This window comes from Lepisosteus oculatus, chromosome 4 (genome assembly GCF_040954835.1).
Source record: "Lepisosteus oculatus isolate fLepOcu1 chromosome 4, fLepOcu1.hap2, whole genome shotgun sequence".
Classification (NCBI taxonomy): Eukaryota; Metazoa; Chordata; class Actinopteri; order Semionotiformes; family Lepisosteidae; genus Lepisosteus; species Lepisosteus oculatus.
The window spans coordinates 50,201,254-50,228,572 of record NC_090699.1 but is presented as its reverse complement, the minus strand read 5'-3'; the positions used below and the strand labels follow the sequence as shown (position 1 = coordinate 50,228,572).

The following is a 27,319-nucleotide window of genomic DNA, read 5'->3' as shown; positions in this document are numbered from 1 at the left end:
AATGGTCTAATCTCACTTCAGATGTGAAGGTCATGTGTCCCAGTATTAATGGAAGTTGCTACAGTTATTTAATAAAATTATATTCTATCACCATAGCATGTTGTTCTGTGCCAGCATAGGGCTTATCATATGTTATATGAACTTCTACTGTGAGTAACTACAGTAAATCTAATGTATATATTTTGATAAGTAACTGATATCACCGTGGTTTCAAAAATACACTTTGTTTAATAGTGTTGTTCAGGAAACATTCCTATTTTCAGTATTTATTTCTTTTTTTTCCTTTATGTGTACACCCTGTATGAATGATTTATAAAGCTTGCTGATTTGATACTTAATTTCTTGGACAGTTTTTAGGCACACGTCAATATCATTTGCTCCACTCCTTAGTGACACAGGAAATACATACGCTAGGAATAGTCAGTAATCATGTTTTGTGTGTCCTCAGCTTTTTAAACAGTGTCAAAGCCTTGTGGCTCTGTGATTTTAGTTTCATATTTACGTTTTAGTATTATATTTGTTTTCAAAACAGAAAGAATAATTACTGTATATTCAAAGTCACACTTGCAGTACTTAAATGAAGACCACATCTCAAATAAGGATAGGAGCCCCAAAGTGTCTGCAGTAGACCATGACATCACCCTCTTTAAAGGAGAAAGAGATTGGGATAGTTGAGATGGCAGTCAAGGCTTCAAGACAAAATCATCCAAATGGAAATTAAACAGTTAAAATTGTATTATAAAATAAGTCTGCTCATGGAATCTCCAGATAATTTACACTGGGGAAATTCTCATTAGCTAGTGTAGTAGGTAATGATCGTGCAAATAGCTACTATTCTAGTCTTTCTGAACTGACGTTGTAGTCTGGAATATGTTTCCATTAGGCAGCATGGGTTGAAAGCAAATTACTGCTTATGTCAGTAAAAGAAAACCTTGTGTTGAGATATTTTATGAAGTATTTCAGTACAAATGCAGCCTCAGAAAAAAAAGAATCTATACCTGTTCTTGCTATTGAGTGCAGGTGTATTAGGTTTTCAAATCCCTAAAGATTGGTCTGGTTTGGGAACAATACCTCTCAGTTGCTTTTCTTTAGAACAATACTAACTGTGGTGGATGAAAAGATTAATCTTGAATTTATTTAAAAAGAACAAAGAGTCTTTGCTAAAGAAATGATATTTTATGATGTTATGCACTTTTACAGAATTAAGATGGCTTTTTAAAATCAATTTTTATTAGAATTCACCTACATTAAGAATCCTATTATTAATATAAGTAATTGTTGGCCTATACAGTATGTATTTTTTTTGTATATTTCAGAATAAATACGACCACCATACAGTTTAATTAAACAGCAGTTTTTGTATACAATGGATAGCAATTAAAAAACACAGTGAATTGGAACAAAGACATTAAAAGCAGCTTTTAGATGAAATTATATTTTTAATGAAGTATACAGTATTTACTGCATAATAGTATTTACAGTACATTATGCAGTAATTCACATGTATGGTTAAAAGAGAAGGTTGCAGCATGCAGTTTTCAGTGTTGTAGCTGTTATGGATCATTTTGTGTTACATATATATTTCAATGTTGCCAAAATGACAGGAAAAATAGTCTTTCCAACCAGCTGTACCAAATCAAACCACTTTCAAAGACAGGAAAGCTGGTGCCTGAAGCACAGCATCAATAAGAAGTAGGAGGAAGAATAGATAATTATTGTATTAAAAGGTAGATCTTTCTGTTTATTGCACTACAGCTTTAGGGATTGGTAATACTACAGTACATGATGAGTTTTGGGGGGGAGGGGGGGGGGTTGACTTTTAATTTTGAAGGAACGCATTAATGGTGACTTTTGTTTGGACTAGAGAGACTAGAGAGTTGTAACATGAGATTTCCTCAGTACTATACTGTACATTCAAAAATATTTAAAATGAAAATGATGATAGGTCCTTCTGTGTCTGGACCTTTCTTATGATACACTGATAACGGTGCCTTTCTCTATTATCAGATAGTGCCTCTATGATGAGAACAGCAACATGCTGGGAGGCAGTTAAGAAGGATCTCCTCTCGTTTTTTCCAAACGCTAGATAGCACGAATGCTGTAGACAGTTTTTGCTTTTTTTCAGAGAATATATATGTCATTATCCTCATTAGCTCTGTATTGCCACACCATTTGAATATAGTAGAAAACATTTTGCATATTTAACAGATACTAATGAACCCATATTCTTATTTTAAGACATATTTATTAACTTACTCCTTACGGTTTAAAGCTTGTCTTATACAATATTGTTTAAGGCATACGGTGTCATAATTCACCCTTTATTTTTGGATTAGACCGGTGTTATCACAGTACTATTAGCACTATTGTTAAACAGTTTTACTTTTCTACGATGTAAAGGTGGAAAGTTTTGAATGCTCACCCTTGTGGTCTTGATTTTGTTCCCAGATGAGCACATCCAGCCTGAATTATCAGGTAATGTCTTGCACTCCTCGCCTTCCAGGCACGGTTCCATCTCACACCACCACTTTCCGATCACTATGGATGCTGCAGGGGATGAAGAAAAGAAAGTCAAAGCTTAGCTAATGACTTCCCTGCCCTCCTACACTTTCAGCTTACAATCTTTCGTTATTTCGGCAATCTATTATTGTTGCATCTTTATACACAGTGTTTTGTGTACCTGTGTTTGTCTTTATCTCTTTAAACTTACCTTAGTCTGATTTTTAGTACACTGCTAATTACAAGGAGAGCTGTCTTTCCTTTACCATCTCAGCTGCTGAGTGCTCTGTCTTGTCAATTCCTCAAGCGCAGTTTACAGGTGATGGCTAGGACTTATCATTTCAGTCCTGCAGTTTAATAACAGATATACTGTACATGTACTGTATGCTGTTGGGCATTTATTTTCACCAGTTGGTGAACAAGACATTCCGAGGATATTCATTTCAACAAAATTGATATGGATGCCATGTACGGTGATCACCATTGCAATATTTATTCTACATATTATAAATTAAACATAATTATGGTTAGTAATGATTAAAACACCATCCTATATCCAGAGGGCAATGAATAAGTTAGTAAACTATTAAGCCATGTTAATTAAATTTTAAAGAGTGCCCCAGTGTTGTGATTGGGGACACTATGTTGTAGGAGATGCCATTCTTCATGTTAAATCAAAGTCCAGACTTGGTCATTAAAGATCCCATGACACTGTTTATAAGGGTAGGGGTGATAACCCCAGCGTCCTGGCTAAATTCTGTTCTGAGTTTACACAATCTGGCTAGCAAGGGCTTAATTAACTTTACAGATCTTTGATTACATTTGGTTAACAAATTTGTAGCACATGCCATTAGGTGTACAGTAGGCTTGGGCTGGACGGAATAAAGAGCCAAAGAAAGATTTAAGTATGTTCTGTATATGAACCTCTACATGTTACATTTCATGTAATATTAAATCAGGTCAGGAAGTGGCACTTATTGTTGTAAATTAAAGAAAAATTGTCAGTACAGAACATATCTCTATGACTGTAAACTAAATAACTATCTTTTTTACACAATAAAAGATAAAAAATTGGCCTGTAATATTGTTAATTAAAGGAAATTAATATGAAAGCCAGTGCAGAACAGAATATATTTATATGACTATATCTTGAATGATTAAAACACTTGCTGATATTATGTAACACTGGTCTACTGAAAAAGGAAAATCTTGCAGCTATCTTTTCAGTTTTTGCTGTGAACTTTCATACCTTTATCATTTCTCTGAAAGAGTAGAGTTTGTCTTGTTCTGTACTGTTCATTAACTTTGAACTTTGTTATCACAGCAGCTATCGCTGCTAATTATCTTTGTCGGAATCCTTATGCTATGACTCAACAGAAAATGTAAAATACTGATTTTTTTTCATATGCCTGATGGTTCCTTCTGTACCACATGAGATTGAAGTTCGGTGATGTGTTCTGCTGCCTCACTGTGAGATGGCTTTCAGATGCATCACATTACTCGGCTTCTCACAAGAGAAAATTGCTATAAATAAAATTTAAATAGGGAGCACATTTCAGATGCTGCCGGTGAAAAAGACTTTGTCAGCTTAATGAAAAGATATCAATTTTCTTCGCTTTATTCAATAAATTGTGGTTCATTTCTAAATGGAGTAGATTAAAAGAAAGTTCAGATTCCCGGTGAGATGCTTTTGACACAGAGGGAGTCTTCTGATGAGAGATGCACCACAGAGCTACTGAAAAAAACCTTTTAGTCAACAGAAAGGGATATAACTGCAAAAGAGTTTTGTGACCTTAGGATTACCTATTGCTTTAAAAGCAGAAAGTAACACTTTATAAAGCGAAGTACCATCTTTATGCATTTTTACAAGTTGCTGTGGTTTTCTGGGCAGATTGCAAGTTCATTGGGTCAAGAGATGTCTAAAATTTAATTTACGTGGTTCTCAAAGTCCTTTAAGCTGGTGCCTTTGAGCTTTTATTTTCTAAAGGCTTCTGCACCTGATCTTCTTTCCTATTACAGATAACACCTCCCCCATCCCCCAGGTAATTCAACTGGACATGGTTTTGTATCCCAAAATCTATACTGCATTTTCAAATATATATTTTTTCTAGGAAGGTATGCAGTTCTCAAATTTCCAGATAAAATCAGTACAAAATTAATTTTCATGAGTGTGAATGTAATAGTGTGGTATGCACACTGCTTGTAGCTGTTTTATTAATAATCTTGCTTTGTGTAGGGTTAACACTGTTTCAATCAAAATTTTTACTCAAATGTATACATTATATATGACATCCAAGAACGGTCTCTTCTTTACTTAACAGAAAGAAGAGCAGAAAAAAGGAATATGTGTGAAAGGAGAAATTAAAAGGAATATGTGTGAAAGGACACTTGTGGTGTCAGTTTTCCCGCCTAAAATAATAATAAAAAAAAAACATTTTGAAAGCTAAATGTATAAAATAACTGTTGTGTCTGGAAAAACCTACTCTACATATCTAGCATTGATACTATCTTCTTTATTCTTCCTCAGAAGCAAAAATGTATACTGTATATTCTTGCTGTTAAACTCAGAATTTATGTACTTAAAACCCCTAAGGCAGGCTGAAAAAAAGAGTTCAGGAGACAGGGATTTGAAGGTTAAATACCCAATATTTTTAAAAGAGTAATGTGGAAATCTTATGCTGACTGATCTTTTCCATTCATATTCTAATAACTGACTTTTTTACAAGGGAAAAGAATATGTAATATATATCCTGAGAGTATAACAGTGATTTTCAGTGATATGAAAATAATGTATCAGATATGTATGTATTAGAGAATGTAATTACTGTACTGTATATACATCTGAAAATAAAACTCTATCTTTGACAATACAGTATATACTGTAGTTTTAACACACATGTAGCAGATGTGTTTTAAAACAGCTTACTTTAATTATAATTTCAGTTGTAATTCATCTTGCTTATTTGGTTTGGTATGTTTGGTTTGGGATTTTTATATAAGATACAGTATGCTTCAAAGATCCATTTGCTTAAATATATATTTTCATTGTGGCAGGTTGCAGACAAACCAGGGATCAATAAGAACATGCTGTAAACAATACTTTCCTAATCCTTGTGTAATTGCCCCAGCAAACCGTGGGTTATTAAGATCTTTTATTCTGTTTGGCTTTTGATGGAATACCAGACTATTTTGTGATTGAAATGTTCTCTACAAGTTTAAATATCCTCCCCCACTCCTTCTTTTTGTCTTTTCGTCTCTTGAGAGCAAATGAAAAACATGTTCCTTAGGTAGTCTTAATAGGCAGCCCAGAGAGACGAAGCACATTAGTCATCCTTGGCCTTCTGTTGCTCTTCAGAGTCCCCAAGCCACAATACAATACATAAAGAGCAGACAGCAGTCAATTCAGGGTTCCTCACTGCAGCTATGGAGCCGTTCACCTCAGAGTCAGAATGTCAATCGGTAGAAGAAAGTAATTACAACACATTCCTCGCTGCTAATTATGGCATTTTCAAAATGCAGCTTTGCAAAGTATGTACTGTATGCAGCATTGCCTTACAGCCTAAATAAGATTGAAATCACCGTGCTGTGTGTAATGAAAATATGCAGTGTTTAATTACTTTAATCAGAATTCATTTCATTCAATTTTTTTCCCAAAATAATTACAGCACACATTTTTTGTTGTTAGCGAAAACAAGGTAATGTCTAAATCAGTAACCAGATAATTGTGGAATCTGCAAGTAGTAAAAATAGACAAATGTAAAAAATGACATGCTACGATGCCTAATAGAGATAGAACAGGCTAGCAATGAAAACTCTAGCTTATAGCTGATGCATGACAGTGGCAATAATCATTCATTCTTGCTCTGTCTTTGCCAGGGAATCAAGGTGTTTATTTGATAGAAACCTTGAGTGGAAAGCAGTGGCCAGGTTTCTAACAGACGCCTCAAAGCCAACTTAATTTTCTTGCCACCTGAGCAGATTCAATCTTTGAGAGTTGCCATTTGTTTCTGACACTGGTACCATGTTCTTCTATCGCCCTACACTAACATCTAACCTCTTGACAACAGACCTGGCCTACTCTTGCTTTGAGAGGTAGAAACCTGAACTACTAGCCATAAACTTAAAATAAATTACTGTAAGGCTAGATCTAATTTAGCAGGGGAACTCTGTGTCTACTGATGCACATCTTTAAGCAGCATAATACTGGGTTAATACATTTTGTAAGAAATACATTAGAGGTAGAGGTGATGTTATCTGTCTTCAGTATCCCAGTTGATATTGTTGCATGGTAATGCACAGGGGCTGTTTTCTATTTACCCATTTTTATTTTTTTGAAAAAGAAGCAAGGAACTTCTTTTTCATTACAATCCTGAGATGGATTTATATTCAACACTTTGAATGTGGCTTTCCTTTCTAAATTGAAAATTGTAAAGTATTACTTGGAAAGAGAAATCAATCTTTAGGGGGAAAAAAGGAAGGAGTATAGATTAAAAAGTCAGATCTCCAAAGATTTTGAAATATGAGGAGCCTGACTTTGCATGTAAGATTAATGATATGCATTGAGAGCTGCATCACCTCTTCCTCAATGCAGATCCTGTCACAAGAAAAACAACACTCATGTATTCACACATCGAATGGCAAAAACATGATATTAAGCACATTGATTTATATATACAGTATATATGTTTAGGTTATGTTATATTTTATGTTTTCCTAAACAAAGCATTTTCATCTCCTGCATTTCCCCAGAAATAAAAAAGAAAAGGACCTCTACAGTCTAAGACTGTATGCCTAATGCCAAAAGGCTTTATTTTTAGTGAGTGATGAAAGGCAGCTATAATGAATTCTTAAGTTTATTAGCACTACAGAGTGTGAGAAGGACATGAAGGTCAGGAATGAGAGATATATTTATTTCATTGACTATCCCCTGCGGTTGAGGATAATAGTCATCAATGAACTGGAAGGCCACTAATAAGACCAAGACAAGATCCGTGCACTTTCCAGGTTGAGCAGGTATTGTATCAGTATACTGTATATCTGGCCTTGTACTGCATAATCAGGTCACACTCAAACTTTTTATGGCTTTTTCACGGCTTACTCATTCTGACATCCATTTGACGTTTTGACTCATTCCCTGGCTTTCAAAGAGCTGGGCATCTTTCCCAGATATTCTTCCTCTATCAGGTTCAGTGAGGGGCCGTAGTCTCCAAGGAGTTTATATCAATATTGCGTTTCTTCATCATTGCTTTTACCATATTTTGAAAATGTTTCTTCTGACCTCCTCTGGAGTGACTGTCTTGGCTCAGCTGGGAGAAAAGGAAGGCTGACGATTGGAATACATGAGCAACATGTAGAGTAGATGGTGAATTAGGAGAGAACATTGATGCATTTGTCTGCCTACATGACACAAAAATATACTGCAGACTTGCATTGGAGATATGACTGATTTTCTAAATCCTTTCAAATGCTGAAGGATATTTTTCACCCCTTTACAGCAACGTTGAAATGATGACTGCACAACAGACCATCGGTTTGGCTTCGATTTTAATGCTGTTATTCTCAAATCCCCACTTCCTTGGAATGACAAAGGTTGAATCTGTCAGATTTCAGGTGATGCTGGACATCGTCATCAACATCAGCCTTCTATTAAAGAAGACACTCATGAATCTGAATCGATGGCACCAGTTTGGGTGAATTTTGAGCTTGCTGTTGGGAGAGGACATGGTCTTCTTAATGTTAAATGTATAGTAAGTCCCACCTATACTGTGTGTTGACAATTGTCTGGAGATCAGTTTCTGTCAATGCACATAGTGTAGTATCATCAGTATGCTGGAGTTTGAAGATTGGAACTGTTGAGGATTAAATTATTTACCATCCATTTCATAAATCATCAGAAAGCTTAGCCGCCCACTCATGTTCCCTGTTTTTTTTTCTGTCAAACCTGAAAAACTAAACTCCCATCACATGCAATTCCCACTTTGGCAGTCTTAAGAGTGTGGCCAATGTCTCATGCAATGTACAAAGCAAAACTTTATTTACTCTACAAAGCAATTGTACTGTATATATGCATTTTAATTTGTTCATTTTAAAATGATGACTTTGCCAAATTCTGTAATACATGTACCCTGTATAAATGTATGAAGGCACTCAAATTGAGCAATTCTGCTTTATACAGTAGCTTCGTTCACATCGGCATTTTGACGTCTTCTCACATGAATTTCTATGCTACCTGTATAAGAAACTTTATTTTGCTTGTTTCATACTTTTTGGGAGTTGTCTTTCCACGTTTATTGAACTTTAAACTTTTGAATGTTCATCTTAACCTGACAGTTACTGTAACATGTCGGTTTTCCATTAGTGGGCTAGAATTAAATAACGTCTTCAGGCTTTGTGCACCATCTATTGATTGATACCAATAGAAATTAAGAGAGGAAAACAATTAGGTTTAAAATTTAATGGCTTCCCACAGCTGTTAATTTACTGTTTGACCCAATCAATGTATCTCACTAGATAATGGCAAACTCTTTTTACATTCTTGCAGCTGTTTCGTTTTACATCAGTGTCTCACCAGCAATCAAACCAAACCATTATCTGCTCATTAGAATTGCTTAAAGATCACCATCAGCCCACTTGTAAAACTTAAGTTTGTCTTATTTTGAGCAAAGTAATTGTAAACTAAATTGCATGGGTTTTTCACTCTTTTTGAATTAATCAGGTTGCACTTCTAAAATGAATTTGTCTTATTTTCACTGAGAAATCTAAATTTTGCAGACTTAAGTAGTACAATAGTCATTCTGTGTGGACATAGTAGCTCAGTAGTAACTGACCAATCAAATAGGATTAAACCTTAATTTTAGAAACATGAGGGAAACTTTTTCATGCACTTTAGAATAATAATAATAATAATTGCTTACACTTATATAGCGCTTTTCTAGACACTCCACTCAAAGCGCTTTACAGGTAATGGAGACTCCCCTCCACCACCACCAATGTGCAGCATCCACCTGGATGATGCGACGGCAGAACGCCAGAACGCTCACCACACATCAGCTATCAGTGGGGGAGGAGAGCAGAGTAATGTAGCCAATTCATAGAGTGGGATTATTAGGTGGCCATGATTGGTAAGGGCCAATGGGAACGCCGGGGTTACACCCCTACTCTTTTTCGAGAAGTGCCCTGGGATTTTTAATGACCACAGAGAGTCAGGACCTCGGTTTTACGTCTCATACGAAGGACGGCGCCTGTTTACAGTATAGTGTTCCCGTCACTATACTGGGGCATTAGGACCCACATGGACCTCAGGGTGAGCCCCCCTGCTGGCCCCACTAACACCTCTTCCAGCAGCAACCTTAGTTTTTCCCAGGAGGTCTCCCATCCAGGTACTGACCAGGCTCACACCTGCTTAGTTTTAGTGGGTTGCCAGTTGTGAGTTGCAGGGTGATATGGCTGCTGGCTAGAATGGTAATATTGCTCTAAGTCTGTATTTGTACTTCATTTTCTAAACACTAAAAGCATTAACAGTATTTACTATTTGCAGTTTTTGCACTGCCTATGAAAATATACAAGATATATACAAATATTATAAAGATTATACAAATATTACAGATATCCTGAATTGAAGTGCAGATTTGAATCTGATTCATTGAATAGGTTCTGATTTTTGTAACCAGCTGCAAACTGCCTCCCACATGTTCATTGGGATCCTGAAAATAATTTACCTAATTCTTACCCAACCCAAATGAAAAGGGGGAAAATCTTTCTAACCTGAATTTTCTTTTAGAGCATTATAAGAAAGCCAAGTTGAGTAAATACAAATTTGAGGTGCCTGATTAAAAAGTATTAAATAGATCTGTACTATATACTGTATACTGTACATTGACATAATCGTACTAGATTCTGTCATTTAAAAAGCAGGTGGTCAAGTTTCCTGTAGCATAATACAGTGTGAGACACTTGTACATAAACATGTACTGTACAATCTTTTCCTTTTTAGAAACCATCAGCTCAGACTAACTTTAGAGAAAAATCATTTTTAACAACTACAGTAAGTAACTCTGGGTGACTGCTGGGGCTTAAGCTCCAGTGTGATCTACTAGTGTGAATTCGAAGCTCTAATATAGGGAAAACAGACCATGGGACCATGAAACCAATGGATCTGAACGATAACCACTTCATCAACTCAGCAATATTCCTTTGAAGAACAGTTTGCTCAAAAAACTACTGCAGTTAATAAAAATAGCTAATCATATTAGGAAATTTACTAAGACACTCTTATATTGCTTCTTAAATGAAGTTTAATCTCTGCACTAGGTTGGCAGTTAAAAGAGCCAACCAAATTAATAGCCATAATGCTTTGTTCGGCTTTCCATAGTGCAGCGTGTAAAATATAGTACAGTATATGGTTGTAGTTAGCAGGGATTTTAAAAACACATTTCTTTGTAGGTTTATGACAATTCTGGTGTACAGTATTTTTTCAAATTGTAAATTTGAATTACATTCAAGCAGATAAGGAATGTATGCACAGTAAGTATTTTTAGAAATGTCTAGTATTATACAGTATCTGAGTCCTTCAGTAATTAATCAGTTTTTTTAACCAAGATTGTCCATTTGAACCTTGAAAATAAATATTCATTTAATATTTCTTCTCCCACTGATATAATTTTGCTCCATTAGAGCTGAAAGGCTCCTAAACTAAATGGGGCGTGAAAGTTTTTTCTGAATAGATTAAATGAAGTAAATAATCGTATTTAACAATGATTTTTTTGAACTGTTAATGAACTAAATGGAGAATTAAACAAATGTGTTCAAATTTATGTTCATACTTATTTCATTATATTTTCATATATTTCACATTTATTTTTTGACAGTGTGAGCAAGAAACAAAACTCTTTAATGGATGTTTTGAACACCTCCAGCTCAGAACTACTACAGCACCTAACTTGTGCAAAACAATTATTTACAATACTAGCTCTCCAATGACCTGTACTTGTGCCTAGAAAGGGATGTCAATGGGTTCAGTGTGACATCTTCCTCTTTGTATACAGTAGTTCAAACTTACAGAAAGGCACAGAATGAAGTTTCTAACTATAGGTGATGCTTTTAAACCAGTAAAGGTACAGTAGCTCATGCCCTTATATCACAGGGTATTTCTTTAGCCATGAGGGAAAGAGCAATGATGAATGAGCAGTGTGAAGTGGTACAAACACTCTCTTCAGGGAAAATGCGAGATTCATTTTGTAGTACCTACTGTTTGGCACTTTCACTAAAGTTACTGGCTTAGTAATGGTCTGTTCATAAATGTGGTGTGAAAAACCAGTCCTTCACAAAGCACCCCTCCTTTCGTTTCTTTTGTTTTTTTTTCTAAGATCTTAGTCCATAGAAATCTCTGTGGACTCGTGATAAATGTGATCCTCTAAAGCTATTCAACACACTGCAGAGAAATTCTGCAAGTGCAAGTTATTGTATGCAAATCATTGAAAAGCACCATAACCGTGTCCACTTTAGCTAAGAAACTGCAGACTCTTAAAATCAGGACAGCAGAACAGAGGTCCAAACAAATGAAGACGGTTTTATAGATGGTGTTGAATCTTTGTTTTAAATATTAAAAAATAAAGATAAAAAGGTATACTGTAAAAACATAAAAGTTTACAAACAAGAGGACGCAATGTTGCCCAAGGTTGCTTGTGAAATATTCCCACAGTGCTTTCCATAAAGATATGCCTCCAATTTTGGGTTTGAAATGCACTTCAACATACTGTAGTTTCCACTGGTTTCTGTTTCACCGCTCATTCTGAAGAAATCTGTTGCATTGACTTTATCAATGCCTTAGAGTATTTTGAATAATGGAATCACATCACCTCATTGTCTTCTCTGTTAAGGACTGAAAAGATTCAGTTCTTTCAGTGTAGGACATTCCTATGAGTTCTGGAATTTATCCGACGGTCCCTGGTGCGAGTGTGTGCGTGTTTGTGTCTGCCCTGTGATGGGCTCCCTTTTGCCCATTGTTTACCAGGATAGGCTTCGGCTCTCCCCCGACCTGTATTGGATAAAGTGGCTAGAAAAAGGATGGATGATCTGTAGACTAAAAGAGGAATGAAGAATATAACCAGTATGACTACAGCAACTCAATCACTTGCATGTTGTGCTTCCTGTGTCCATATAGAAAAGAAATAAACTGTAGAAAGTAATGAATAGGTGACTAGAGCTCATTAGTATTTTAGGATTTAATCCTGGGACAAAGTTTTATGTTTCTAAACATGCTGAGCACCGAACAGCATATTTGGACCAATACTTAATTAAGTATTCAAAGGTTATCTTTATTAATCTTAACACATTGCATATTTATACGTTATATACTACTGTACTGTGTAATGTAAGGATTTTGACCCCCCAGGATTGCTTTTGCTATCATCTGCTCCAATATTGATGCTTTGAAAAGGCAATTAAGCGTGAAGTGAAATTCCCATAAGTTAAACAAAATGTCAATCTTTTTAAAACCTGTCATTCTATCTGGTACTCTGAACATATCGAGTGTAAAATATTTTCATTACATGAGGCTGTGTTTGTTAAGTAAACTCTTCTCATAGTGTGAAAAAGTACAGTTAAAGAAAAAAATCTCTACCTTGTCAAAAATATTTCCACGAGGAATACTGATGGACTGGTTAAGATTTCCTTGGCCTTTTTACTGTAAATAGTTCCATCAATATATTCCTCACATAATATTCTGTATGATATCATGCCAGTAAAAGAGAAACAAATTAAACACGAGAAACAGTCAGTTAAAGTTTAATGAAATGGTTATAATCGATACACTGATGAGTGTAGAAATGATAAACATTATGACTGACTAGATCCTTGTGGCTCCACAAAGGCTAGAAGAACTGTAAACCTCTCTCCCAAAGAGAGGTAAGAGTTACACGGACATAGCCACAAAAACATTTGGCAATGAATGAAGTAGGCCTGGTGATTCTCAAGTGAAGAGAAGAGATTCCCCAACACCAGAGACAAGGCCATAAATTTGCAAGGAATGCAAGGAAGGACTTTTGCTAAGCTTCAGTTTCATGAAAGTGTGCAACCATACCTTAAATTCATCCATATAAATTAACCCCATGTACTACAAACACCATTTTTTACCTTTCTGTTGATATAAAATGAAGAAATCATGTGGTCATACTCAAAACAAACATAACCAGCTGCAGTAAAATGCCCATAAATATAACTTATTTGGTCTTGAATTAAAAAAGCAATTTATAGATGAAACAGTCAGAATTCTGATTGCAACAAGCATTATTGAAAGGATGTGGAATTATTCTGATCCATCCACATTGATTGAGGGTCTAGGTTTGGAAAACTGAGTCACCCCTCTAGTGGTGAAATAGCAAATCAGACTTTTGATCCATTAAAATAGCATTCTTCATTCTATAATGATAAAAGACTGCATGAAGTACTGAATGTGTTGCCACATTATATACTTCATTCCTTTACAAAAGGTTAAACCCAAAATATTCTATTAAAATACAATATAAGACACCATAATTATTTCATGAACAAGAGGGCTATGCTTCTTTGGTATCAAATGAATGAGCAAAACATGAAGTTCAGAAATCTAATTATCAAACTTGTTTGTATTACACTGAAGTAGTAATGAGTTTTTGTAAATACTGGACATTTTATCCTTTCTCTTCTGTACTGAAGGAGAGCTATGCAAATCTCAGATTTGAATTGGCCAACTAGAACCCTGTCAGACAAGATGTTTGAATGTCTTTGTTTGAGGTTAATAAATGGAGCAAGCCAAGAACCACAATTTAGAAGTTACCGTAGGACCATGACCACAGAAGGTCTCGGAAGCCTGGAAGATTTGGAAGAAGTTAGGTCCAAGAGGACTGGACATCAAGACCCAAAGAAGCCAGCACACCAAGGAGAAGAAATAGCAAAGAGCTGAACTGGACCAGGGAAGCAAAGTCTGATATGTTGCTCCACCCTCTTCAGCCAGCAACCCATCTACTTGAGCTCCATCACCATGCCAGATCAGCTTCAGAGCAGGGTCACAGCACTCCCCACCTTAACAAATTATCCACAGATCAGGTGATGCCTTTACCGCTATCCAAGACATAAAGCAATAGGGACACACCAAGCTTTACTTTTCCTAAATAAATACTTTGCACTTACTTTGTGCTTGGGTTCAATACTTGATAGTAAAAGGTTTATCTTGATAAGGATTTAATGTAAACCTGTTGCCTCAGAGGAGTTTATTACTCTTACTGTTAGTGTTCTACTGTATATTTTAGCAACCTGCACTTTTCAAATTCTCCATTTTCCAACCATTTCCTCATCTCTTTCTATGAGTCTTTTGCTTGTTTTATTTGTAGTATTGATCATAAACTCATTAATTTTCATAAATGAAGCCGTCCTGATTTTAATTCACACAGATTATTAACCTCACTGCTATCTTCAATTCAGGTTGTTAGGCATTTTGTTAATTATCACATTAATCTGGCCGTGTTTTCTGAAGACGTAGCCATTTAAGGTTTGGTGTGATGATCAACACTAGGTCACAAGGCCTGTTTTAAACCCTTTCTTAGTGTTTCTGTAACGTCTTGGACACATGGTTTGGGTCTTGTGTTTGAAAGTGCTTACAACAGGGTCTAAGGTTTAGTCACAAATGCTATTCTCCCAAAATATGTTCATGATTGACTGGAGGTTTAGGAAACCCTCCTAAACATCTAATTCACAACTGTTTAGGCTGATAACTCAGTGGAGTATTATTGTGCTGTAGGTATCAGAAGATAATTCATACAGTGCTATGGATTTTCTCAAATTGTTAAGGGTTCTTATACAGTATCATGTGTATAAGAAGCTACACAGTGCTGAACAGTCAGTGTACAGTATAATTGAAATCCACTTTGCATGTCAAAACTAAATGAAGGTAAAGTTTCTAACAGTCTGTAATACTTGTTAATAGTTTAATATCAATTTCTAAAATACTCTGAATTCTAATATTTTTGGAGGGGGTGTGATGCTTTCTACAATGTCTTTTCTGTTCTGTTTTTTTTGTTAATACTCAACAAACTGAAAGTAATTCCAAACTTGAAATGCTAAATTTTGGACAAAAGGTAATGTAGTAAGAAGATGAAGAAGTATTTTGACTTAGTTTTCCCTAACAGAAGACAACTACTGTATGAATGTACAATGTATCCACACTGTACGTGAATGTTTTTTTTTTATTTTCTAACTTTAAATAAAACATGTCCTCTTTTTAAAATGTACCATAAACACAATAAATGTATGAACAGCTGGAAAATCAGTACATTTACAATACAGTCATATAAAGTAGGAAACAATTACTAATGAGAATCACTTGTTAGCATCAAGCACCATCTGAGGATTGAATCTGCATTTCTCATTTGCCTGGGGTTTAAATGGATATACAGATAGACACGTGTACACTACAGTGCCATAACTACCCGTGCAACATGATATTTGGAATAACTGAAACAGGAGGCTGTATTCAGAACACTGCCTTAAGAAATGTCTTTGTAGTGGAAATTTTAGAAAATGAGCACACTCCAGAGACGTTGTTTTGAATAAATCTTTTGTGTAAGTCAAAAAAGAAAATTGTGTACAGATGAGAACTAAAAGGCAATCAAATATACATCCCTTCTCCTGTAATGCTGTTTTTCTACATAGAAAAAAAGGCTTTTCTGGGATTGCTACATTTGTATATACAGTATGTAAAATGTCACTGTTTTAGAGCAGACAGACACAACAGTATACTTGTGGGTACTGTCATGGAAAAATGGATAGAGCGGCATACAAGAGATTTTTCTATTGATTTGGTGTTTATGTACCAGATCATTGTATTTATAGGAAAGTTTTTTTATGTTTTCACTTTTCAAAGAATGTAAAATTCTAGTGGCTGTAGATATACAGTACAGAATGACAACAGTTGGAACCCTCTTAGCTGCATTTTGTGGTTTTAGGTAGTTGATTTTAGCTGACTCACATTTTATCAATAATGGAAGATTAGGGCAGCATATTTCTGAAATTAATTAAAGCCAGAATTATCTAAGATTCGATGGTTACATTGAACATTTGTGGATCGCCTTTTCTGTATAACACATTTAATCTTTTCTGCTGTCTTCACTAAATTTTTTTTTTATGGCTGTTTTGTGAAATAAATCCTGATTTGTGAATAATTCAGCAATTTTCGGTATAATATCGAAGAAATTTGGATTTATATCCCTGTCACCCAGTTAGTTCCACACAACATTTTTCACTGGATTCTATCAAATAAAGCTTGACAACTTGTCATCTATGGCACTAATAGCCTCAGGCTGAACATTAGGATTTTTTTTCCATCAGTTGCTATCACCTACCTCTGGAAGGTGCTGTAAAACGTGTGTTTTTGTAACTTGTGTAGAGAATCCTGGGTGGTAAATGGAGGCTATCCTTACCATATTCTGTTCATAAACTGGTTGTGATAGAGAGGATACTGGTTGTGTTAAATATGATGTTCTATAATAACAGCTATTATAGACATTTGTTGTTCCTGACAGAATTGGGACACGTTTTCTCCTTGTCAAAGGTAATAATCAATAGCTGTAGAAAGCTAATTAGCTTGACACTTAAACACTCGTTTCAACACAAGTGCCCCGTTTAGCTACACCATTAAATCTTGTGTCATTTAATTTTAAAAACAAATGCTTGCATTAAAAAAAAACAATAAAATAAGATCACTTAAGTCAGAGAAATTAATTTCCATTTGGGTTTTTTTAAAAATTGTTTTAACAGTTTAAGTTGGTTTGTGGTCTTTCTTCCTACCAACACTCACAACTTATAAAGACTTAACTATATAATATTTTGCGTGTACATTTTTACAATTGTTAATGTTAGTGAAGGTACCTGTTCTGGGAAATTGCACCGTTCGACAAATATAGTCGTCCACGTTCGCTGCTTTGAAAAATGTGGATCTCTGGCATTGTTTCCAGCAGTGGAGCAGAAGGATGAGGCCCATAGATTTTCCCAGGAGTGTGAAATAATTCTCCAGGCTGGCTCGTTACTCATAAAGACAGAGCATTAATAATGTTGGACCTGAAGATTGCTGCTTATCTAGGCCGTAGCGGAACTAGAAGGATGAGTAGCTGACTCTTTGGATTTAAAACCACTTTTTGTTTTTCCTGAAGTGTGCAAAATCTAAAGAAAAAAAAGTAAAGTTGCTTGTTATAAATACTAAGTCAGTAAATTAAAATAAAATAAGTACAATGTAATAGAACTTGTCTATTTTGTATAAATTTTAAATGGCTGTCTGTATTTATTTTTTGGTGGGTAGGGAGATTTTATTTTATGTGTGAATAATTGAAATTAATGTGTAGATACTAAGAGGATCGTGTGCTGATTGAATCATTTTAAAATATTCATGTGATACGTATCTGTACTCTTTGTTAACAATCAAGAAATGTTACCAACATTCTTTTTTATGTTTCTTTTCTATATCCTGACCCATATGTTGCATCCAGATTCATTTTTAAGCTCTTAAATCTTCTTTATCGGTCTCTCTGATATATACTTTTGGATATAACTGTTTCAAAGTATGCTCTTACATTTATTACAAAAATCTGGAAACAGGGAAAAGTAAGATCTCACAGATGTCGGAAAGGACGAACTGTGGAGAGGCAGGAGAGCGGAAAAAGACCCACATGCGTAGCGGTGGAACGTGGGATTAGCCTGGGCTCAGCAGTTCAGGAGTCGTATAGAAACCAATGCCCTCAGGCAGCGGACGTGGGGCGACTTGGATGCTAGGCGGGTCTCAGGACATCTGAACGTCAATGCTGAGCGAAGGTGAAAGAGAGACCCGGAACTATATAGCCCCAGAGAGAGAGACACCGGAAGGACAGCAAAGCACAGGAAACTAGGGACAGGACAGACTAGGTGCGCCCTCTGGCTGTAGAGGGTGTGAGACTAGATTTGAAATAGTTGCATTATGTTACAATTTACATGATTTGTTTTACTTTGTAGAGAATGTAGAACTGATGTATGCACTTTGGAAAAGGACTACTTGCGTAACTGGTGTAATTTGTAATTTGAGCTGTTGAGGTTATTTCACTGTGGTTAATGATAAAAATTATTAGCCCATAATGATATTAGCCCATATTAGCCCATTATTGCCATTATTTTCTTATTTCAAGCACAAAAAGTGTTTGATCTTTTTTAAATAAACGTTTTACATTTCTCAATTGCGTCTATCAAAATCAAGGCCAAATTGCGTTATTCAGAAGTATCAACATTCAAGAATTAGGTATTGTATACTGAGTATATGTATTGTGTAGTATATTCTTAAATAGACTTATTCATTTTGGAGTTTTTTAGTTTCGTATTTTAGGAATCAGTCTGTGAGATAACTCAGTCTGTGGAAAAAATTTCAGGCTGTGTGGATCACATTGCAACTTAATATCTCCTGTCCTGTGTTCACTTCCATGGGCTCCTGTGTCCCCCTATTGCGAAAAATACATACTGTACCGGTACTTGCGAACTATTAATTGACTGGTCTTAGCCCCACTTTGTGCCCCACCATTCACTCAGAATGGGTTCTGATCTGTTGCAAAACTCATCAGAATAAAAGTGACTCATAATGGGTGGTGAATGGGTTTGATCCATCTCACTCATTTCTTGTGTCTGACACTTAAATGAATCTGACATTACTGAGCTGAAAAGATGGAAGGAGGTGTTTGAAAGTCTTTAGCATTTCTAACACTGTTAAAATGTTTCTTCATGCAGGAACAGTTCCTGTAGAATGTCATAATGTCTCTGCACATGTGATGCTTTAGAAATGTCCCTCTTGAAACTCTTTTCTGTCTTTAGGACAAACTGCAAAGTTTCAGAAATGATAGCAGTGAGCTAGACACCCTCTAAAGGGCAGTTGGAATATACAGTATAAACTGAAAAGGCAAGATTTTTTCACATTTGAAATGATAATATGACCTCTTAAGAAACCTTCAGGATGAGCTGTATATTGCACTTGGATCACTTGAATTACAGGATGAGACAGAGACTTTGGGTTGAATGACCCTGTGCTCAGTTGTTATATCCTGGTGATCCTCTCTCTTGGTCTTGCAGAGCTATAGAGTTTATGTATATAAAGCCTGCAGGGCTGAACCACTCTGTGAGGATCACTGTTCTAGGCTGTTCCTGTGCTTAGCAAATGAAGCTGCTGAATGTCAAAGGTTAGGCTCATTCCTCCACTGTTTCTTTCCAGACTGCCCTCCCTGAAGGCTCTAGCCTTTTTGACTTGGCAGTTACTTTGTTTTTTTGGAAACCTTTTAGTTGAAGAATCAGCTCTTTGATTCTCAGTAGTTATTTTGAGCTGCCTGTACATCTGATGATGACTTCTGCCAGCTTCCCAGTTTTCATAATGATGCCACCTGTGACTGCTGGATTCTTGACAAGATGGTGTTTATCCTTATTCTGTTGTGATATCACTGAATTGTTATTGTTTCTAAAAGTGTTATTATGATCTTTGCTGGTGAGCCAAATATAACCTGTGCGGTTAGCATTTGATTTTGATCCAATTGAATTTGACACCATTGCATTTCTTGGTATTTAACTAAAAAATAAAGGTATTTAAACATAATTTTGGCAATATCAAATAAATTTACCCATAAGTAGCACATTGTTGTTGCATACTTCTAAATCATTTGCAAGTCCATTTTCCACAATGTTTTTAGATCACCTAAGACCAGTTACACAAGTTTTTTCATTCTTTAAAACGTTTAGTGAGGATCAATCTTGAACCGATTGAAGTGGTGGTTTATAAAGCTTTGCAGGCAGCTTCTCTCTATTCTGCTCATTTGGAAAAGACAGCCAATATGTAACCAGAAACCAGAAATATGAAGCAGGATGGACCAACCACATCAGGGAGGATGGTTCAGGAACTGGGTTTAGAAGAAAAAAAGTACAGAAGCTGCCTGCTGAAGTTATTTTTGAAAATACTGTATTTAGGTAATGTAAATTAAGATTGTTGTTCTTTACTGGAGGATGAACAGGAACACTTCTATCTATGGAGTGGTATCTAATTTTATTTGTATCCAGCCACCTTAAGGACTATCAGCATTGTGATAACTGTGGCGAAACCTTGTCTATGTCTTCCTGATAACACAGTGTTTACAGCATGAAATGTACACATTTCACAATCATGAAAAAATACAGCTCCACAACATAAAAAGGTAAAAAAGGACATAGAATCTTGAGACGGAGTGGAAAGTGACATTATAAAAACGTTTTTACATTGTAGAATACTAATATGTCATTTTCAGATTTTTGGAACACTATGTTTAAATACTAAATTTTAAATTCTACCACATAAGATTACCCTTTTTTATTAACACTGGTACAGTATACTGTGTAGCTTGTTTGCTTATTCTGGTTCTCATCTCACATTCTGACATCACTTTCAAATACTGTGTGTGCAGTGTCCTTATAGTGTTAAACAATGGCTGGTTGAATGTGTCCTCACCAGACTTTGGCCCTTTTATATTTCTCAATCCTTATGAAAAAACACACAAACCTCTCATGGTACTGTAACATATTGGGTGTATTGTACCACTTTAAGATGTGTCCTACATAATTTGGCCAGAATGTTCTAGAAGGTACAAAATGTACAGAAGTCTGTTTAAGTTTTTTTTGTAATCAACATGGCAAACACATACATTTGTTCTTTCTCAAATGTATGAAAGTGAAACAATATGACAGTAACAGTTTAATTTCCTTATTTTTACTTATCCATCCATTTTCTAACCACTTCATTCAATTCAGGGTTGTGGTAGATCCCAGGTCTACTCTGGTATATTATTATTTATATTCATTAATAATATGCAGAGTTTCATTGTGAATTGTTGTGTTCATCCCTTTCAGAGCAGGGTATTTTCTCCTCCTACAAACACTGCAAATGCTTCTTTCATCACCTGGCTCACAGGTTGCCAGTAGGAGTGAAGGTATATGCCAGTGCAATGTCCTCTAGGTATTCCCACTTTTTTCCCACTCCAGAAGGTAAGATTTTAGAGTGCAACATCTCATGAGAAGTAGTTTTTCTTCCTGTTTTAAGTGTTCTTTTTTTTGTTGTTTGAACAGCAGGAGGGTCATTCTCTTGAGTAAAGAGGTCAGCACTTTTTCAGTTGTGAAAATTGCTGCTTATCCTACTCCTCTGACTGCATTGCTCCCTGCTGATCAGTTCTGGGTCCTGACAGGCGCTGTGGAAGTCAAATTTGTTTAACCCCTTTAATTCCAATTATTTTCCCCTTAAACCTTAAACACCAGAGATTCTTAGATTCTAATTTCTCTTTAGCTTTTGTACAGTATGTTCATCTTTCCTTTGGTTCAATAATTATGAGAAGAGGATATTAATATAGTCAATATTGACATACAGATGTAATGTGGTTTAGTTCATACATTCAGGGCAAGCTCTTGACTTTTCTAATAAGCTTAATTTACATTGCATATTTCATTAATATACACAATGAAAGGGCCCTTCAATGTTATTAATAGCGTTCCATGCTACTTGATTAAGTTTCAGCTAATTTAAAGCCCTTTAACTTTTAAAATCCAACCTAATTAATGCCGTTGATCATATAAGTATAATTCAGTGTGGCTGATTGAATCTTTGCTGAGTAGAATTATGTGTGTAACTTCGAAAGTGGTATCTTCAAGTAAGTGTCCCAAAAGCCCCGAAAATTGAAGTTACATTCTAGCAAGAAGTACATTTAATAACAGAACAAGAGTTATATAATGAAGATTTTTTTGCGGGGTGAAACCACAATGCAGTATTGCAAAAGTGTACATCTTTTGAAAAAGAGTTGATTTTTCTTTAGTCAGGAAATTATAGTACATTGTCTATATTGTATATCTGTGTGTCTATGTTTAAAAAGACAGTAACATCAAAATATTTGTTCAGCCATGATCATGATCATGTGCCAAATACAGAACACACAGTACAGTGCCATGCAAAAGTATTCACCCTCCTTGGACGTTTTCACATTTTTTTGTGTTACAGCATGGAACTATAAGAATTTTTGCCACTCATTAACACAAAGTACTCTATATGTCAAAGTGTAAACAAAATCCAGACATTTTATTGAATTAATTAAAAATAAAAAACAGAAAAGAATTGAATGCCTTAGTATTCACCCTCTTGCTTCGACACACCTAACGTACCTCTGAAGTAACCAACTCTCTTCTCCAAGTCACATAATTTCTTCACTGGAGTCCATCTGTGTGCAGTTGAGTTGTTAGGTTTGTCAAAGCAAGGCATTCAATAATTTTCTGTTTTTATTTTTTAAATAATTTAGTAAAATGTTATTTTTGTCACTTTGACATTATAGAGTACTTTGTGCTGATGAGTGGCAAAAATGCTCAGTCAAATACATCATGGTTCCGTGCTGTAACGCAATAAAATGTGAAAAAGTCCAAGGTGGGTAAATACTTTTGCAAGGCACTGTATGTGGCTGTCCAAAGCAACCCCTTCACATTGAATTATAAGTTGGGCCTTAAAGCCTTAAAGGTATTTGACTTGTATTTTCAGAAGGTTTTGAGATATTTTTCGTCCCAACCCAACTCATTCTTGCAGTAGGACCACCTTCAGTTGGGGCTGTGATGACGGTAGTGATGTGCAATATTGAACTGCACGCCTCAGTGAAGGTGGGGATCACAATTAAGACATCACCCAGGAGATAAATGGCCACACGGATGTGTCAGTGACAGTGGGCACTGTAGTTTTTGTGCTACAAGCTTACAATTAATGTGGCAGCCACCTGAACATGTGGATGCAAAGAGACTGCTACAGTGGTCTTAAACCCGCTGAAAGTTTAATTTGAACTTGAATTGGAACTGTGGAGTAATACAGTCCATCCTGCAGTGTTTTGCTTTTGATGGGAGACAATGAGGCCAGGCCCACTGTGAGATGTTACATTTGACCTACTACATATTTAACTGTTGGTTGTTTTAATTATTTTAGCTTTGATTTTGATGTTGCTTACTGTACATTATTAATACATTATCTGCTAATATGTTTGGTTTCATTTTGTTTTGCATACAAGCCCATCTTCCTTTAATGAAAGCAAATATACCAGAAGACAAAAACGACAGGCACGGCAGACAACTATTTCCATCTTATTTATAATGAAAAAAAATACTTGCCATCAACACACGAAGGCTTGTTTCTTGTCGTCCCAGCTACTTTCCCAGGTAGACAGGAGCACTTTACTGTCTGTGACCTTTCCTCGATACGATTCTTGTTACAACACCTGTGTGCTGCAATAACTTCACACGTCCCTCCTTCTGTCAACAGAGAGAAAAGAGTTTGCCAGGGCTTTGAAACAGACTGAGTCAAGAACTCCGGGGTGACGCAGGAAAGCACGATTTTAATGAGCACAATGGGCACATAAGAGCTTTTGCAGTCAATGGTTGTGTGAGAATGTAAAAAGCTACTTTTAGGATTTCTATTTACTTTACATTTCTTTAAATGTCATTGCTTTACATCAGAAACAAAATAAGTGGATCGCAATTCCTCCTCATGACTGAACTTGACAAACCACAGGTAAAGAGGATATTCTTTTGAATAGGTTCCAGATTTAAAAACAAAAGCCATCACTGTTCACCTTGCAATGCAGATTAGCAAATAAGAAAGGTGTCCTTCCTGGAAGTCACACTAATCTTTTTCTGGTGGGGTGGCCTGAAAGGTTCATTAAGGGAGCAGTCATCTGAGCTGTCCCTTATGCAGCCTGTGGGCTCTGCACTGATACAAAGGAGTAATTGAACGATACTCAGAGATCTGTGAAGTAAGATCTGAGATAGAGAGCAATTAGCTGCACTACCTTCTATTATGACACTGTTATTCTAAATCACTTCGGAAGTTTCAAGCATCTCGATTGTGCATATGAGTATATTTTAAATAACCATTACAGAAAGAGGTTACACCGCTGTCACAAGAAGAAAAAAACAAAACAAACATCTGACAGCTTCTGAAAACACCAGGAAAAAAACCAATGCTTCTTTGGCATGTTGTCCTGTCCACGGTTTAGTAAAATAACTACAAGCAAACAGGGGAGTGAAGGGAAATCAACACAAAGTGCTTAGAGAGACAGGGAGATTGTGAGATTCATCAAGAAGAACAGGCAGAAGCCTCCTGGAGCCTGGTCTGTTGCTTTGAAAAATGACAGTGGGAATGGAGTGTCCCCTCATACAATTATAAGGCATAAAGCTAATTTTGCTGGCAGGGATGCTAGAAAGGAGCCTTATATCACCACATTTCTCAAGTAGCCAAGGGAAAACCTTTCATCTCAGCTTGTCAGCCATCTTCTCATCTAACAATTAAACTCGAACTATCTGACCAAATAACTTTGCTACAATTATGTCACCGTGTTCGTAGATAAATTAATCCTATTCTAATGCTGTTTGAAGTTTAATAAAGACTTATCCTGTTATTTTGTGCATGACCTAATATATAGTGCCAGTTGTGAGCAACTAATTCAGTTTAAAATCAATGAGAAGATGGACTAAAACAATTTATCTAAAACTAAGCAAAAAAAAACTAAATTCCAAATATGACATACAATTAAGGCAGAATTTTCAAAAAGTGTAATTTTAATTTTTGATTCAGATAGGGCAAATTTACATCCTTATTTTCAGAAATTACGAATCACACTAAAGAAATTTCCATTACCTTCATTTTTTTAAACTTTTGCAGTAAGAAAGAGCACTTTAAGGAGATTTTATTACAATTGAACTTGCAAGTCTTATTGGGAGAAGGAAACATTTTGGATTTGTAAAGATATGATTGGTTTTCATAGTTCTATTAATTTTTATTTTGTTTCTTATATAAATATACTGTATAAAGGAAACCATTTAATTTAAGAAAACAATGTTTCCATTACTAAAGGCACAATGTAATCCATGGAATAAAGAAATGGAAATTTAAAATTCAAGGTGTTAATAGTGCATGCTTTGAAAGCCCTGTGAATTAGTTGACTGACTACTCTTGGTGTTCTTGAGGAATATTTTAAAACTGCTTTTCCAATTGTGCTGTTTTATGTTTAGTAATACCACGGCTGCAAAAGTTGTAGAAATCCTCATGTTTCTGTCAAGCAGTCTAATGAACTGAATACATTGTTCTCTTCCACTCTTAGATGAAGTGTGAATGTAAAACCACGGCAATCCCACAGCAATCTTATCTGGCAGCACTTAATATTACAGAATGAATGAGCATAGAACATGACAGCACCCTAAGCCCATATTCATAATAGGAGCTTTAAGGTAAGATAATACAAGAAGTGGCACTTGCACTGTCTATGGTTTTTTGGAGTCCCTTAATTATGTTTTGCTATTTATTTAACATTCTTTGCTATGAATTTAACATTTATTGCTCTACATAATACACATCTATCTCCTAAGTGGCACCGTGTCTCCTATTCCCCTGTTTTCCTAATTTAACCTGCATTTATAGTTGTAATGAGTCTAGGTTATTTATTTCCTTCATGTCCTCACTTTCTAATTGCTGTACTGAAATACATTCTTCCCTAGTACCAAGGGACATCATTCTTAATCACAGCTTGAGTATCCCAGTTTAAACTCGCTTGAAGCTCAGTGCTTGCCATTTCCTGACTATTTTTAATAACGCGACTGGGAAACATCCTTGGATGTAGTACCACAGTTCACCCCATTAATGCTGTTTGCAGCCACTCACCACTCTTATCAGCTGAACTCAAGGTTATTTGCTTCTTTTCCCTTTGATATCAAGACACAAGTTTTTTAGTTGCCGAAGAATGTGATATCATTATAGTGACACATTGCATGAATTGAGATGAATATTTATATGCATATTAAACAGGTTTAGATTTGGTTTGAACTAAAGTTGATAGCTAAAAAGTCGATATTTCATTTGGAACTTGGATAGGCTCTCTGCTGCATTGTGCCCTTTATATTATTTTAGCTCTTGCACATTTCCAGGCTTGTACATAGAAAAAATACAGGATTCAACATTCCAAGAAAAGCTTTGTCCTTTCATGTTGGCTTCGGTACTCAGAGATTTAACAATGTAACATCGGAAACACAAACAGCAGGCCTGATTTGTGGTAGACATTGCAAAATCACCGACTGTGATTCAGGAAAGAAAACATGACTTTTGCCATTGTCATTGATGACAATTTAATAGTATTTGGCTCTGCTGAGTTACACAAAGCATCCTGCAGCATTGAGGGCGGCTGTTTATCAAAATGATAAACAAGCTTTCATTTCCTCCCTGGCTGCCTATATGTGCTTTGAAAGTCTAAGGTCACATAGAAGTCGCTTATTCTGGCCACCAGGCAGATATAAAACCACCACGACCATCTGTGCCTGAAATGAGCCTGACTTAATGGACCCTCCTTATGATTGGTCAGCCATAATGAATAGGTTTGTGCATGAATGCTTGGGAAAATGGGCATTTGGTTATAACATTATCTACACTTTGTTCACATAATTATTTTTGATAAATAAGAAGAACAGACATTTTCAGAACGTGTGTATGGAATTCATTGCTTTCCTATAGAGGGGGAGGCAGCATTAAGAAGATTAAGAAATAATAGAATTAATTATTTTGGGACCTTTGAGTTTTTCCATACCTGCTAAATTTGGAAGGATTCTAATGTCTGTAACAGTGTTTGTGAAGACAGTTAATCTCAAATGCCTGCTGAGGTTTTCTAAAATATAAAAATGTATAAAACCAGTATGTGGAGAGGCTAAGGGTCCAGTGATTCAGATGAAGTGCTTGTTATTTTTTCACACCCTGTCTCAGCCA

The 27,319-nt window shown here is 35.7% G+C and overlaps 1 protein-coding gene across 9 annotated transcripts in view; it reads right to left on the bottom strand.

Annotated features, from left to right (window-relative positions):
• Positions 1 to 27,319, bottom strand: part of tafa1 (TAFA chemokine like family member 1) — a 176,519-nt gene that overhangs the window by 10,480 nt on the left and 138,720 nt on the right. For 8 of the 9 annotated variants that reach the window (XR_011189474.1, XR_001478409.2, XR_001478410.2 and 5 more), the window contains exons 3-4: positions 23,683 to 23,823; positions 2,423 to 2,547 (exon numbers count right to left, since the gene is read on the bottom strand). Coding sequence is in view for 5 of the 9 variants with exons in the window: in XM_069189353.1 (XP_069045454.1) it covers positions 2,423 to 2,547; positions 23,683 to 23,823 (266 nt within the window). In the remaining 4 variants the exon portion in view is untranslated. The remainder of the gene's footprint in view (positions 1 to 2,422; positions 2,548 to 23,682; positions 23,824 to 27,319) is intronic. The other variant, XR_001478411.2, reaches the window with a different exon arrangement.